This window comes from Cydia amplana, chromosome 12 (assembly GCF_948474715.1).
Source record: "Cydia amplana chromosome 12, ilCydAmpl1.1, whole genome shotgun sequence".
NCBI lineage: Eukaryota > Metazoa > Arthropoda > Insecta > Lepidoptera > Tortricidae > Cydia > Cydia amplana.
In genome coordinates, this window is record NC_086080.1 from 12907088 (window position 1) to 12924343 (window position 17256).

General features: G+C 37.8%; 1 protein-coding gene and 1 long non-coding RNA gene across 2 annotated transcripts in view; both read right to left on the minus strand.

Annotated features, from left to right (window-relative positions):
- Positions 1–17256, minus strand: part of LOC134653078 (uncharacterized) — a 383717-nt gene that overhangs the window by 240558 nt on the left and 125903 nt on the right. The gene's annotated exons all lie outside the window — the stretch shown is intronic.
- The window catches only part of LOC134653069 (beta-3 adrenergic receptor-like), a 114849-nt gene continuing 104188 nt past the window's right edge, over positions 6596–17256 (minus strand). Inside the window, exons 3-4 of the mRNA XM_063508359.1 lie at positions 9322–9540; positions 6596–8201 (exon numbers count right to left, since the gene is read on the minus strand). Coding sequence (XP_063364429.1) covers positions 7098–8201; positions 9322–9540 — 1323 coding nt within the window. The 3' untranslated portion in view covers positions 6596–7097. The remainder of the gene's footprint in view (positions 8202–9321; positions 9541–17256) is intronic.

The window sequence follows — 17256 nt, forward strand, 5'->3', positions numbered from 1 at the left end:
CACACTATTATTTACTACATAAATATTTCCGCATTTATCTTCTTTTCTTTTCTCTTCGGAACTATTTCTTTAGTCTTCTATGATCCTGCTTAGTGGGGGATGGGTCCTTTTTGGCCACTTTCGCGTTCCAGGGTTAGCCAACTAATTCGGAGTTAACCGTTTATACAGGGTTAAACTGTAGGTACTGTATAAACGGTTAACTCTAGATTGCCTAACCATGGAACTGCTACCACGAATTGGCCTTTTCATTTACGTCAGCAAGTGCGTGAACTCGATAGCATTCTATCGCACCAATATATCAGTGCGAGCGAGATGGAATGCGATCGAGTTCACGCAGTCGCTTACATAAACTTCAAGTTAATGTCAACTTTACTCGTGGTACGGATATACGTGGCGCTAGAGTTTAACTTCCGAAGTATAAGTAACTTGCTAACTTGTGACGTTATCTATGAAAAGGGACCTTATTGTCGATGGCGGTTACGCCATTATTAACGATGCTTCGATATAAATACAATGCCGCGCGACGCTGTGCGGCGTAAGCGCCATCGACAATAAGGTCCCTTTTTATAAATAATGCCCCACTTACTGTTTACTTTTCTTAGTGAGTCTTATAAATAGTAAACATGATAAATAAGTAAATCCTAAATCTAAAACTTTTCGAAAAATATTACTTTTTTGGTTCTTTTCTCTCGCCTACAAACCAATGTAAGTGGCGTATGGCACAAATGTATTTATTCTCACCCGACGATATACCTTGTCATTTTTATAGTAAATATTGCACGTGTTTTTGCAAATCGTGACTCCTGAGATCTTTAATGACGGCAAACTACTATAGGTCAGTGCCATTTGAACATCAAGCGTATAATAAATCTAGATTTGCTGGCTCCTTGCTTTAAATTTAATACCTAAGTACATAATACCTACTTAAAACCCCAAATGATACCTTTCGAAAGCACCTACAACTTTTCAATTGTTTTTAGATAGGTATATAAATACAAACTTTTCATTCCCACAATTTCCCACAATTTCTTTTACATAATAGGAGCCTCTATTAGTGTGAGATTTCATCAGGACCCCATTTATGGACCCAGCAACCATACTCGGACCCCTTATTCTCATTGCTGACGGGCGTTCGCCTAAGATCCAATGTAGTGTGGTCTCTGATTAAAATACTCGTAGGTAGTTTTCCGTCTAAGCTAACTGTGCACTGACTTGAACAGAACAAAGTCAGGGAGTGTCATAATAAACGTCATATGTTCATAGAAATTTGACGTTAATGAGGATGTCGCCACACTTGTAAGTTAAAATTTTAAAAGTATAAAGCGTCAACTCAGCACTCTAGAAAAAACTCTTCTGGCCATTGGTGGCGCTTGTTCGACGTCTTTATAACATCGGGCCCTGGCGCCTACACCACACTGACACTTGACACCTGACTGTCAATTTTCTGTACATTTCCGTGAGACCGTACATCTCTGTAAGAACGGTAAAAATTAAGTAGCATCAATACATAATTATTGAGTTGTTGGTCCAGCACTGTACCTATGTAAAGCCTGGCCAGGAATATATGATTTTGATCACGCGCCATGATGCGGAATTTAACTGGAACTAATTTTATCAATTTATCATACTATACTGAACTGTCACCCTATAAATGAGAATAACAGCACCCTCTTGACAATGATCGTATTGTATTACTAGTCAGGCTTTACAGCGAATTGTCTTTGTCAGGTGACAATTGTCGTAATGTTGAAACGGGGGCCTAAAGATCATAGTTACACTGGTCGTACAACTCGCACTCCATAAGAGTTAGAAATAGCAGACCACTAATGAATTGAAATTGAGACGTTTTACCTCACTCATTGACGGAGTTGACTTAGGCGAAATGAGTAAGCTTAAGTGTTTGATCTCCTCGGGTATATTTACAAAATTTACATTACTCTCGTACCGGTCATTATGCTACGGAAAGGGTGGTTTTAATTCAAGTTTTTTGTTACAATTACTTTCATCGAAGAGGAGACCGTATGCAAGATGCCTTTGAATAATGCATTGCAGGTTGCCATGGAATAATATTTTTTGTGAAAATTAAGTAAGAATTCAAATGACATGTGTGACCACATATATTACATATATCATCAATAAAAGAGTATATTCACTAATAAGTGTTACAATAGTAACACTAATCCTTGAACTAATTAAAAAATGCAAAATTTTATATCAATATCAATTTCCGAATATTCTCCATAGATTTTACGAGCATTTAGCAGAAACGCGGTCAGTTCGGGCGCCACTAACTAGGTACGGGTTTATTTCATGCGCTGTTTACGATTAATTAACTCAGCGAATTACTAACGCGTATCGCGTAACGTCATCCCGCAGAGTTCTCGTGAGATGTAGGTAGTTATAGGACTTATAGGTGCGCGTTTCCTCAAATTATTCACTTACCTTTCAGTAGTTATTTAGAAAATTACTCATAAGAAGAAATGTAAAGTATTTAATTAATAAGTAAGGATAGTTTGGTTAGGATTAAAATCTAGAATACGACACCTGCTTTACGCTTACGGTTGACAGACAAAACGCGTATGCGTATTCTTTGTCGTATCCTCATGACTGAGGGACGTAACGACTGTGGACACTCTTCAGCTTCACTAGTACTCTCCAAGCCGCTAGCCTGTAATGTGGCTTTTGTCTCAGAGGGTCTACCGCGAACCACGTTCGACTTGTTGCCTCCCTGTCACACTTACGTACGAATTTACAAGTGCGACAGAGAGCCAACACTTCGAACGTGGTTCGCGGTAGGCCCTCTGACGTTATCCTGTCCGCCCAACGCGTGGCCATACGTCCATCCCTACTAGGGCTTCCAAATACCGGACTTCTCACAATACCGGTATTAATACCGAAACTGTCTTCATCAATACCGGGATCCAATTTGTTGTCTTCACCTCACCAGTCACATTTGTAGTCCAACTTAACCAACCAGACAACATTTTTTCAATTTTCCGTCAAAATTGGTTTGCCATTATTACAGTTATCCTTGCTCTTTCGTTTTATTTTTTGATAAAATTATAAAAACTAATTATGTTAATGTTAATGTCACTATCATCATATTCATCACTCACATAACTTCAGGATTCATCCACCACCAACCACCAAATATTTATCTGACGCATAGGCAACGATCTTGTTTCAATAATAAAATGAGGGTTAGAGACCAGTTAGAGTTAGACCAAGTAAAGTCTGAAACGATTTTGATAGCATACGCAGTACGCAGTGCGAGTGTTATTTGTACGTCATAATTTTATAGAATTTTGACGTTTAAAATAACACTTGCACTGCGCGTGCTATCAAAATCGTTGCAGACTTTTATTGGTCTACTCTAGATGCGTCTGACGTTTAGTAAGCTTTTTGATTTTTTTGATACAGCCGAATATATTGGATTTAAAGGGTTTATACTGCGATTTCCCTCATTTTTTAAAATACCGGGATCCCGGTATTGCCTTTAAAAATACCGGTATTGAAAAATGCGTCTAAAAAGCCGGGATCCCGGGATCCCGAAATACCGGGATCCCGGTATTGGAAGCCCTAATCCCTACGCTTCCTTGCCATGCTGACAGTGTTCAATATGTACATGTAACTAAGAAAAATAATTAAAATAAGTTACTTACTTTTTCAAATTGTCTCCGAAATATAAGGGGCCACAGATTCTTTAAAATATCCATTTAATATTCGTCACGTGACCGGTACGTCGACGTGTGAAATATAGTTGTAAAAGACTGGTTAAAAGTAGATAGCTATTTCATGTCTAACTTGTATTATGGCAAAGTGCTTTATTATTACAACAATTTAATGAGTATTAAGGCTTATCGGTGGTTTAAAGCAATGTACTGGTTGCGATAGTTTATGCTAAGGTGCCGTCCGTTTTATGTCCGTTTATTATGCCAGTTTATAGCTGATGTTGAATTTAGACGACAATCCGTGCCGTAAAATGAAGCTTGGCTCCCTAGATAACGTTATAATCTAGCGGCTATATTACCTATACACTGTACCTGCTCGTAATTCTACTCGCTGACACCTACCTATCATCGAACATATTATATAGTTACCTATACATACTTGATATGCTGCTATAAGTACCTAATGCACTTCTACCGAGGCCGTAATAGCAGTCGTGCTTCGGAATGACTACCGTATATGTAGAGAAGAATCGTAGCGTGGGACTACTGAACTGCTACATTATGAAGGGAAACTAATAGTACCAGAACTCTAAAACAGAGCGTAATTGGTCATCGATAAGAGTAACCAAGCTAACGGGATAGGTTTACATAGCGGTCAACGTTCAGTCAACATCTGTATCTTGTACGGTGTGGACGCTTTTATCATCATCATCATCTTCCTCGCGTTGTCCCAGCATTTTGCCACGGCTCATGGGAGCCTGGGGTCCGCTTGGCAACTAATCCTAGTAATTGGCGTGGGCACTAGTTTTTACGAACCCGACCCGACCCGTATTGGGATTAAATAGTCCGGTTTCCTCACGATGTTTTCCTTCACCGAAAAGCGACTGGTAAATATCAATAGTTATTTGTACAACAAGAGATCAAAGTTTGATATTTCTTCGAGTGCTTATTTTGAGTCCCGTGCAAACGAAAGATTCTACACTAGATCGAGACGAGCTAGACGAGCGTAGCGAGTGAATCTAATTTAGAATCTTGAGCGTAGTAAGGGACTCAAAAGCGCACGAGATGTAAATAACTTTGATCTCGTGTAGTTCACAAAACTTTTCACCTCAGCAATGAGAACATATTAGAGAACCCGAAAAATGTATTCCTTCTTCATCACTTATACCTATTCACTCATGTTTTCTTAAGATATACCAACAATTAAGTTTTCACCTCAGCAGCTCGAAGAAGGGTACTTTGCTACTTAAAAACAGTGAGCAAAATCGCATTTTGCTCACTGACTGAGCAAACGCATTTTGCTAATTTTGTCTCACTCAGTGAGCAAAATCGCATTTTGCTCACTGTTTTTAAGTAGCAAAGTACCCTTGTTCGAGCTGCTGAGGTGAAATAGTTATTTGTACAACAAGAGATCAAAGTTTGATATTTCTTCGAGTGCTTATTTTGAGTCCCGTGCAAGCGAAAGATTCTATAATAGATTCACGAGCGTAGCGAGTGAATCTAATTTAGAATCTTGAGCGTAGTAAGGGACTCAAAAGCGCACGAGATGTAAATAACTTTGATCTCGTGTAGTACACAACATTTTTCACCTCAGCAGTGAGAACATATTAGAGAACCCGAAAAATGTATTCCTTCTTCATCTTACCTCTATTCACTCATGTTTTCTTAAGATATACCAACAATTAAATTTTCACCTCAGCAGCTCGAACAAGGGTACTTTGCTACTTAAAAACAGTGAGCAAAATCGCATTTTGCTCACTGAGTGAGCAAAATCGCATTTTGCTCATTTTGTCTCACTCAGTGAGCAAAATGCGATTATGCTCACTGTTTTTAAGTAGCAAAGTACCCTTGTTCGAGCTGCTGAGGTGAAAATGATATTTCGTACATATAAGTTCCGAAAAACTCATTAGTACGAGCCGGGGTTCGCCTGTGGACGCTTTTATATTTCCTCTTAAATTAGTGTTTTTCAACGATTAAATAGATACCTACTTGGCTTGTCTTGTTTGAGTACACCTGGCATTTATCCCATGCTACTACTTATTCGTTCCACTGCGGGGTTGCGTAACTTTTCACATTCATAATGTGTTTTTTTAAGTTTTTTTTGTGTTAAGATATATTTTTATACTTGGTCAAGCAGATCTTGTCAGTAAAAAAAGGCGGCAAATTTGAAAAATATAGGCGCAAAGGGATATCGTCACATAGAAAATTTGAATTTCACGCCTTTTTTTACTGACAAGATTTGCTTGACCAGCTTTATAATGTATGCTAGTTTTAAGGTATTTTTATGGGCTTATAGTTGCCTAAAATAAAGATTATAATTCATTCAAAAGAGAACGCGCTTTGCTAGCTCATCGTCTCGACGAATGATATTGGGTAGACACAGGCTTGCGAATGATAATGGGAAAGAAAAATCATAGAATTTTGCGTTGAATTCTTTACTTGTAGTCTTAACTTACATTATAAATTAACACAGATATCGTAAAACAACAGCTTTCTGACTAGAATAACAAATGATATTTTATATCTACCAAACATTTATCATTACATAACGATATTTTAAATCTTTCACTGACATACATCTCTACTTTACAAATAAAGATCAGTTTCTATCGCAAAATAACAATATTGAGATTGAGATTTTATCACCATCCTCCTTGTGAAAATATTTTACAAAATAAAGTCTTTCAAGTGAATTGAATTTTTCAATATACTCTAAAATACATAGTTTCCGACAAGATTGCGAGACAGAATCTATTTAAAGCCATTGGCGAAGTGACAGAGTACCTTTACGTGAGGTAAAGCGAGTTTCTAACACTACTTAAATCAACTTAGGTAACGTTACGGCGCGAAGAATGTGGCCCAACCCAATTCCCCTTCGAACGAGATGCATCTCTATTGTGAAATTCTATGAACTTTCAAATTCATCTTCCTTTGATACTCGAATAGACATCATATCAATCGATACTGTGAATTAGCTAACTGGACGGCGCAAGCAGCTGGGGCAGCCTACACTATAGGTACTACACGATCCCCTGAGTAAGTACCTAACTTTGTCTTAAAAATATCATCGACTTCGTCACAAAATAGACAACATAATAAATTTAACCATCTCATTAAACTCTTTCTAAACCTATGGAATATTTCAAAAATAAAATCTTTAGAAATACACACTAAAGTAATACTTCAGTAGTAAAGCTAACGATATGGAGGAACCCTGTAGAATAAATTATTACGACTACAATACTTCTAATAAATAGTCATAGGAAACTTTATATTTGGTCACAGTTTGGTCAGGAGGGTCGACAAGAGTCCGGTACAAAGCGACTAAAAATAATATCTTTAAACACCGAAGCTGACTCATTTTCGAACCGCACATACAGTTATTGTCTTTATACGCACATCTATCTATCCTAATTTAATACCCATTTATAAAGCGTCGTGTGTGTTTACGTGAGGTTGGTGTTGGGGCCACGAAAGGAGGAGCTGCTCCTCGGCCGGCTGGTCCAGGCTCATGTTCTCTGACACGGCCGGCGAGTACATCTGGCCCAGGAGCGCCCCGCTGGACCGTGACTGTTGCCTGCAGAGCGGCCGCCGCGTCGGCGACTCGCTCTCGTCCGACATCGCTCGAGTGACTGTGATGCGTGGCGACCTACGTCGACGGCGATCCCGAGCCGCATTTTCCTCCAACCCGAGAGCTCGGCCGAGAACCACGTGCGGCGGTGCGCGGATTATGGGAATAGCTGACACCCGCGGCCGCGTCAGTTCTTCGTGTGCCTGATCCTGCAACATGTTGCACGACGCGGCTCGCTGTGCAGGCCTCTCCGATCCACGTGAGCCCATAGCTGCTGCATCCGAAAGCCGTCTCGTCGTCGGCGGACGAATAGAGCCCGAGCCCGCTGACAACGACGGCCGCCGAGAACCGCAAGCACTCGGAGTCCTCGCCTGAATTTCCTGTGTCACCTCGCTTTTCGTCATTCTTTTCCGTCGATAGTTTCGCAAGGAATCACGAAGTGGTCGACTTCGGATGCCGTATAAAATACTGTTGACAGGTGGAGCGGCTGCGAGCAGTGCCGCCGAAATGGCCGCCACCGGCTGCGGTGGAACGGCAATAGCCGGCCATATCAACACGCAGTAGTATGGAAAGTAGAGTATAGCTAAAGAGCCGAGAGGTTGGAGCACCGCTGACATAGCTCGACGTCGGGGCGGCGGTGGTGTTGAGAATGGGTTTCGTTGGTGTGTGACGGTAACCTGTGCAGAGAGTGTAACTTCGTAAATTGCGGCCGCAATTCTGTGTCGATGATACCGCGCTATACGAAGGATTTTTAGGCTGCAGAGAGCGACTAGAAAAACCGGCAGTATTAAAGTTAGTAAAGCGTATACGAGGCAGAAGCCCAGCGCGGCGGGGCCGGCGCCGCAGTCGGGCGCGCAGCTGCCGATGCCGGTGTTGTAAACCAGCGGCGGCTTCGCTACGGCCAAGGGCGCAAGGAGCGCCGCCATCGCCACCCAGCCACCTGCCACGCTTATAAGCACCTGAAACCAAAATTTATTATTTACATCAACTGCAAACCTGCAGTCTAAACTTGAAAGCTAACGCGATATACGATTATACATTTTTAATTTAAACGGTGAATTATTGATAATAGGCAAGCGACCTGTGAATGCTCAAGCAATTTAAATTGGATCGCTTTGGACAAAGGCAGCGCGGTGACCCAGTTTTAAGTTATGACAGTAACCAGTTAACGATTCCCGCCTGTTCATATTGCCATTTCCGTGTCTATGCTTTGACGGCGCGGAATTCAATATCCCGTTTCCTGTTTTAGCAAACAATAAGAAATAGCGAGTTTTGAACAATTTCAACGGAGAAAAAATATATTTGAAAGTTTTCCATAAAAGCTTTCAGCATCAGCATCGGCTTGATGTCATGACAAAAGGAAAACAAGAATTAAAATTTTCGAAATCAGAATCCACCCAGAAATTAATTTGCAGGATTTCCCTAAAGACGCCTAACAAGTCCATGAACTTACTGTTCTCTAAAATCGCTTTAAGAATTCTATGGTTAACTTTAACTAATTATTAAAATAGTATATTGAATTTATTTAAGCTTAGCAATGAAAGACGACTGCCGCGCGCAGTGGATGTATCTCGTACAGTACGAGTATGTCGCTAAATTAAACGCGTTTTAAACTCCACTATTTCTCGAGCTCTAATGTATAGGAGTACACCGTTTACTTTAGTCGTGAGTCGTGATTCCATTTTTTCTGTTATACCACCATAACCGAAGAGGAAAAATTGTGTAGTCTAAAAGGGACATTCCACGAGAATGTCGCTTATGTTAAGCTTTTGCCTTGTACATATAACAGCTACCTCAATCAAAACCGTAAAGCTCGAGAATATATAGGTACCTACTGCCAATCTGTTAGCCAAGTCATTAAATATTACCAGACCCGATATCGCTTTCTCAGCATTTTCACAAGTACTAGAAGAATGGCGTTACGTAAGCGACATTCTAGTAGAATGACCCAACACGCGTTTTAGGTGTTCGTCCCAAGATCTCCTGAGGGCTAGAAGTGACAAAGCATTGGCAGACAAAAATTTACTTTTAAGAAGTTTGATCCCTCTACACGAAAAGAAGAAGAAGGTGTTCGTTTACCTTCTTGGCAGAGACAATGGCAGCATAGTGCAGCGGAGCAGCGATGGCGGCAGCGCGGTCGGCGTGCAGCCCGCACACGGTCCACAGCTGCAGCGGGTGCAGCGCATGCAGCAGCGCGCCGCACGCGCACGCGCCGCCGCCCGCGCACAGCGCCGCGCCGCTCGCCAGCGCACCCACCGTCCCCAGGTGGAGTAGCAGCACTGATGACGCTGTTGCTGGCTGGAAGTAAAATTAGAGGAATCAGAAATATAATCAATTAAAATATATAGGCGTCGCTTAGCTGCCAGCCTATTATGGATAGCTTTATCCATCTTTATCCACGTGATAAAAAAACTGTCACTGTTTAACACCGTGGGAAAGAAAGTGACGGACACCGTTTTATCACGCTGTCACGTAGACAAGAACGACCATCATATCCGTACTGCCAGCCTATTATGGATAGCTTTATCCATCTTTATCCACGTGATAAAATAACTGTCACTGTTTAACACCGTGGGAAAGAAAGTGACGGACACCGTTTTATCACGCTGTCACGTAGACAAGAACGACCATCATATCCGTACTGGGATCTAAGTTTACTTTGACATAAATATTTTTATACATAGTTCCAAATCACTGATAATAAAGCTACCCAACGTTGCGTGTACTGCGCTGTAGTCTTTACCTAATAGCAACAGTTTGTTACCCATATTTTTTAAAACATGCACATGATCCCAGGGGCCTTATTCGACATGCCACTTTTGACGTCGCATGTTGAAGTTCATTTGAATCTGAACAATCATGGGTTGTCGAATAGGTAAAGTGTGTCACCTGTCAGTGAATCTCATGTAAACAAATCATTTCATCGCTAGACTTGGTTGTCTATTGGTATGGCCGCCATGTTTGGATTTATGACATTTAAAAGGGGATTCTATGGCATAGAGTAAACTGCATTTCTATTTTCTATAGTTTTTTGATTCCCCTACTCGACGCAAGATGGAGTTAACAGTCAAATTTCGATCTTGGCGTTATAAAAATAAACCGCAAGAACATGACATGCAGTTGCGTTGGTGTAGATCTATCATGAAAACGAATATATAGTCCGTCAACCAAATCTTGTCAGTAGCAATGTAAAGCAAACTAAAGTAGGGCAACACTCAAAGAGCAGTATTGCGCTAAGAAAAGCAGCAATGTACATCGAACCAAAAGATTTTTTTTTCCGCTGAGCGCGCCCTGCGTACGTCAATTCAAATTGTCACTCGCGGTTTATTGAAAAATTTTGAAACATGGACGGACAATTTAAAAGCGATGTTAAAACAATGTTAATCAAAATGATGAACAAATTTGAACTATCGTAGTGCTTATATTCTCTTTGTTCCCTATCTATGTCTTCTAAGTTTACTAAAATAAAATCATATCAAAATGCAGATAATTAGATAGTGCATATATTTGTTATTTACAATATAATATGCCACTTGTTAATGTAAATTAGTGTACTCTTCTGGATGAATATGACATACCTGTGTAATTTTTTTGATTGGTATAGGTATATTGTACAATAGGATTACATATTAAAAATAAAACTACTGATATTTGGGTGTTTATTTAATTTAAAGGTAAATAAGATAAGGGTCACTTTAGCTTACACTATAATTCAGGTCATTAATTGAAAAAATATAATGAAGTTACCAATGTTACCGGGTCACTTCAACCAAGCATAATACTCTGTAGTATTCTATTGCATCTTTGTAAATAGTCACAACTGATTGCTGAAAATATTAGACATGTGGGCCTATGGACGGTTTCCAGGACACAATTTATGGTCTTGTTGGATAGATTTAGGCATACGTTTTAATTTTATTTATGCCTTTTAACCCTAAAACAAAAAAACTGAACATAATCTTAAAAGTTCGAAAGAGTTCTTCCAGTATGTACTTGTCATAACCTCAATTTTTAGTCATGTTTACCATCAACGAGCATGATTGTCCATTGTAGGCCCCTTAGCTTTGCTTATTCTTATTTAATGTATTGGTATTTAATGGTGACAGCAGAAATATCTCTTGAAACAGAAACGATTCAGAATGAAAACCAAATGAAAACAAATAAGGTGACGGCTGTCATTCACGATCCACATTCCACAGATAAAACACAGATGACACGCATTTTGGAATTATTCGAACACAGTGTTGCTAACCCGCGATTTTTCAAATTTGCCGCCTTTTACTACTGACAAGATTTGGTTGACGGACTTTATGACAATTGTCCAGAAATAAAAAAAACTTGACAATAAACATACAGCAATACATATACCACTAAATGTCAAAAAGAAAACAGATTTAGTATAATTACTAGGTAACAAATTATATATAAAGTTTAAATTTTAAACCAATCGTCGTGGGTCCTAACCCCGGCTCTTAGCAATGAACTTCTTGTAACTTGTGTGAAAAATATCATTTGATATTACACCAATTACTTTATGGTGAAGTAAAATATCATGAGTCATGAGGAAGACGGAGTAGCCAGTAGCCACAATAAGCTATATTTTTGTCCTCTGGGGTAGATGGCAGTGAAATAGGGAGAGATAGTGAAGAATGCGGCAAAATAAGCATTTATTGTGTTGTTAGTAGTTAGTAGACTAGTTTTTTTTCTAAAAATGAAAATTGACGCAACAGCAAGCTCATAGCCCCCTATGAGCCAGTCTGTTAGGTGCAGGCTTAAGGGCTAATCCCGGGGGAAGCGGAGCGTCGGCGACTAGCTGGTGCATCTGCTTATTAACCTCTTCTCACTTTTACCTCAGGTCCTTTGATTAATAAATTAAGGTAAAATTCGTAAGAACTAGTGCCTGTGTCATATTCTAAATTGGACGCTATGCCTAATTAGTTGTTATAAATTAAATACAATAATTATTTATTTAATTAAATTTATAACAACGCAACGTGGGGTTATTCATGATGAATTTTAATGGCTTATATAAGACAGCGGTTGTATATTGCCTCAGAAATTTGGATTTTGTCAGTTTGAATGAACAGCAAACTGGAGACATTGAGATTAATTTTAAACTTATTATTTTAGGTGTTCGTAAGAAATAAGGTATTGACAGACATTGACGGAAAATCGCGAAAACCCGGCCAGGTGCGTCGGACCACGCAAAACGGAGGAGGATTCCATACTTACTTCTTCTACCATGTATCCATATGCCAAAATAGCAACAAAAAAGCCGAACAAAAATACCGTTTCTTCGCAGCACTAGATTTCAGTCCTTTTTTTAGAAAAGTAATATGTTTAGGTACATAATATATATATATATATATAAAGTGTCATTCAATAGAACTTGCGAACTTTGTAAACAAAAGTTACTAGTAATTTGACATTTAGTGTCAATTTTAGTATGGCGGTTTGTTTACATAGTTAGCAAGTTCTATTGAATGACACTTTATGTAAGTAATTTTGTTATGTGAAACTTATATGTTGTGTTACGAGACTTACGAGTAGGTAACTTTAAACTTTAACAGCCTAACAGATCCCAATAAGGCCTAGTTTACCCTCTGGGTTGGAAGGTCAGATGGCAGTTGCTTTCGGAAAAACTAGTGCCTACGCCAATCCTTGAGATTAATTGTCAAGCGAACAATAGGTTCTCATGATCCGTGGCAAAATCGAGATAACGCGAGGAAGAATAACTTTGTCACAAGAATATTTGGCCAAATATAAATCCTTACTCTCGTGTATTTGACCTACCTACTCGTATTGAGTCGTATTTTGCCACCTAGTAGCCTCGAATTGGTTGTTATATGTGGCTTTCCATAAATTAAGGGTCCTTATGCTTCAATAAGGACGTTTTCATGGGGTCCCGTTGTTTCCCATAAAGTTTTAAGTCATAATGTATTGTTTGTCATATTATCATTACTCATAAAACTGAAACCGTTAACATTTCAAGATTTTAGTTAGGTTATCCTATAGATAGGTTAGGTTAGGTTAGATTTGTTTTATGGCAATCCTGAAAAGTGACGCGTTTCTGAACCAAATGAATTATGACTAACGAAAATTCGAGCAAACAATACATTATGGCTTAAAACTATCTGGGAAACAATAGAAACCCCGTTTTCATCTGAAGTTGCAATAGAAATTGAAAAAGCCAAATTTTTTCAAGCTTTTACTTAGTTTCATCTGTCCCGTTGGTTGTCTGTCTGTTCCAATGTGGTTCCAATCAAATCATGCAAATTAAATCCCAACAAAAACATAAATGTGAAATGAGAGCCAAGTTCAATATTGAGAATACGTGTCGTTGTTGACTCGCCGACAAAAGAATTGAGATCTATATGGGTGCCAAGTTCTGTGCTGTGTAGAAAATCCTGAAATTATAAAGGATTTGTCTTGGCTAGTTTTTAACAACAAACCAAGTTTTTGAAAAACTAACAGAAAAATATATATTACCTATATGCCTATACGTAAAAACTAGCCAAGACAAATCCTTTATAATCTCAGGATTTTCTACACAGCACAGAACTTGGCACCCATATAGATCTCAATTCTTTTGTCGGCGAGTTAACAACGACACATATTCTCAATATTGAACTTGGCTCTCATTTCACATTTATGTTTTTGTTGGGATATCATTACTTTTTGTACAGAAATTACTATAGTATTCATCATGAAAGCAGTTTGCCTAAGCTGAAAAGGAGACCCTCGCTAACGCGCGGTTAATTGTCAAAAAGTTTCAGTTTCACATTTTTTCTTTTGTATACGCCTTATAGTCTACTTTCATTCCAAATATCAAGTTTCTAAGTAATCTAGAAGTGGGTTAGGTTTTTGGTCTATAAGTATTTTTTTTTTTCCATCGATATATCAATAATTTCCAGTTTTCAGATTTTTCCCTCTATATGCACCTAATAGTCTACCTTGATGCCAAATATCAAGTTTCTAAGTCATCTAGAAGTGGGTTAGGTTTTTGGTCTATAAGTATTAATTATTTTTTTTCCATCGAAATATCAATAATTTCCAGTTTTCACATTTTTCCTTCTATATGCACCTAATAGTCGACTTTGATGCCAAATATCAAGTTTCTAAGTGATCTAGAAGTGGGTTAGGTTTTTGGTCTATAAGTATTAATTATTTTTTTCAAGAAGTAGCAAAAATGGAGGGTACTGGCGGGAAAAGAATGAATGAATGAATGAAATTAAAAAAAAAAACATGTCTGTGGTTCACTTATTTGTCACAGATGACATTTAAAATAAGGTTGGCAACACTGTATATCATTCAATATTTTTTAAGTGTTCATTACACGAAGTATCGTAAAATCGCCAAAAAGATACTGCGTGTATGCACAAATTCTTTTTCGGGGAATAGACTAGAGATTTGTCTAGACAACTATAAAGTAGGGTTTTAAAGGTGTGTGCACGACCCTTTAAATGACAAATAAAAGTACGGGAGTAGAAAAAATAATTTAAAGTGTAAGTAACTATAAATATGACTTTACGCCTCTTTTTTTAATGTTTTTGTTGATAGTATTATAAATACTAAACCGTTTTAATTTGCTTATAATATTATATAAAACGGCAATTATGTAGGTACAGTAAATACAGGTAGGGTACAGGTAGGGTGTAAATTAATATTTTTAGAAACTATATATGTCTTTGTTCAAAAGTTATGAAAATTGCCCTCTCAATGGGCATAACAGGATGTCATACAAACTAACGTTAATTAAGTGTCTAAAAATAAAAACCTAGTCTATTCTCAAGTGGAGCCATTTTCCATACCAAACGAACATAGACGTACAGAAATGAGAAAACAAGCAAAATATCAATCATTTCCAATTTTCACATTTTTCCTTCTATATACACCTAATAGTCTACCTTGATGCCAAATTTCAAGTTTCTAGGTCACCTGGAAGTGGGTTAGGTTTTTGATCTATATGTCAGTCAGTCACAAAAATGCCGGTTTTTAAAGGTTAATTTATCAATAACTGTTTGAGCTATGTTTATGAAATAGTGTATTTTGAACAAGCTAAGGGACTTGAATACATGTGCCAAATTTCATGTGTGTAGGTTAAGTAGGTTTCAAGTTGTGAAGGGGTCAAAAGTAGCTCGAAATGGTTCGTGTAATATTACACACGGTTGCTGCGTCGCCAGTTCCTTTTTCTTTGAACTTGGCTGGACACGCTACCGCGTGTCTAGATTTGACCCACTTCTCGGGTGTTCAATGAAGCTGAAAATTTACATAAGTACATAATATGTAATATGGGTGACAATACAATATTTTTATGGTTACCATCGAGCTGATCTGATGGTGATGATACAGACAGTGGTCTTTTAAGTCTTTTTAACTTTGTGATAAAACAACGCAACTTAATTATATTTGAAAATATTTAAAGAAAAATACAGTCAGAAATTAGAAATTTTGTTATCTAACCTCTCTATCACTCTTGCATATTCGAGCGATAAAGAGGCAAATAGCTGAGTTTCGATTTTCGCACTTCCCGATAGGCCCCTTTGTAAACAAACCGCCTTGATGTGTCTATGTCAAATTTTTAATTGTCTGTGAAAACTTGTTAAAAAAAAGTTTAAAACAAAGGCGTAGGCAAAGAGTAGTATAATATGTATATAGCTGGTCAACCAAATCTTGTCAGTAAAAAAAGGCACGAAATTCAAATCTTCCATGGGACGATATCCCTTCGCGCCTACATTTTTCAAAATTGCCGCCTTTTTCTACTGTCAAGATCTGGTTGACCAAGTATACCTATATAGCGCTGGCGGTACACCGAGAAATTCAGTAAAATGCTGCAAATGATGTTAAAGGTATGAAAATCGGTACGATTGATCTGTAGAACATTTGAAACAATTTGACCCGAAGCACCAACAAATAAAAAGAAAACGAGAGGAGTTATGACGTCATCTTTTTTTGTAAGGAATAAAAAAATATTGTTTAAAAACCTATCGTGTTTGGTATTAAACGAAAGGGCTTTCTGAGCCGATTCCAAACATATATCACATCATTACATTTCAGTATTTTTTTTTATTATAATATAAATAATTTTCAAAACATACCAATTAAGTTTGGGTTTCTCCAGATACAATACGGCAAATTTTTTTTTGTAAAATATACCTCTAATCTTATACCTAATATCCTCATATCTAACCCTAATAAAGCAATTTTGAAATTATATACATTTAGGTTTTATTTTTTATTTTTCAATTTTACATAGTGTGATCTATGAATCTCTCAATTAAATATTTAAAAAGAAAGCATAAAATTAATATATAACGGTTTTTTTCAGAAAGTCGCTTATATCTCGGAATCTATAAGTCGTAGTAAAAATTGTCTATGTAATAATTAAGAAAGAATTAACCGAAAAAACTCACCTTTAACGTCCCCCCTTTCCCGAGTTCTCCGCCCCCCACTCATCAGAACTTTTTCTTACTTAAAGCTTAGATATTACCAAAGGAACATGTAATAGTATTTTATGCAACTGTTGTTTAAGAGAGGTCAAAAAAGGCGAGTGGCGTGAGTAACAATAACAACAAACAACAACCGAAAATTGTTAATAAAGACGCCACTAGTATTTTTTGACTCAGTTAAACAACGTTGCATACAATACTTTTTCTACGACCAAGCACTTACTTTGAAATGCAATGAAATAATAATAAAAATGGATGATGATGATTGTTTCATGTCCTAATGTGATAGGTTGTTCAGTGCGTGGGATTCTTAAGGGGAACGAAAATTTTATTATTTTTGCGCTACGACGCACGGTTTAGGAGATACAGCCCTATAAATATTTTTCTTCCTCTTTTTCTTTTTTTTTCTTTTTTTGTGTTTTTTAAATCTTACTTAGGGGTTTCTTAAAGGGGAACGAAAATTTGATTATTTTTGCGCTACGACGCACGGTTTAGGAGATACAGCATTATAAAGTTTTTTTTTTGTGTTTTTTAATCTCTTTTTTGTGTTTTTTTTTTAAATATT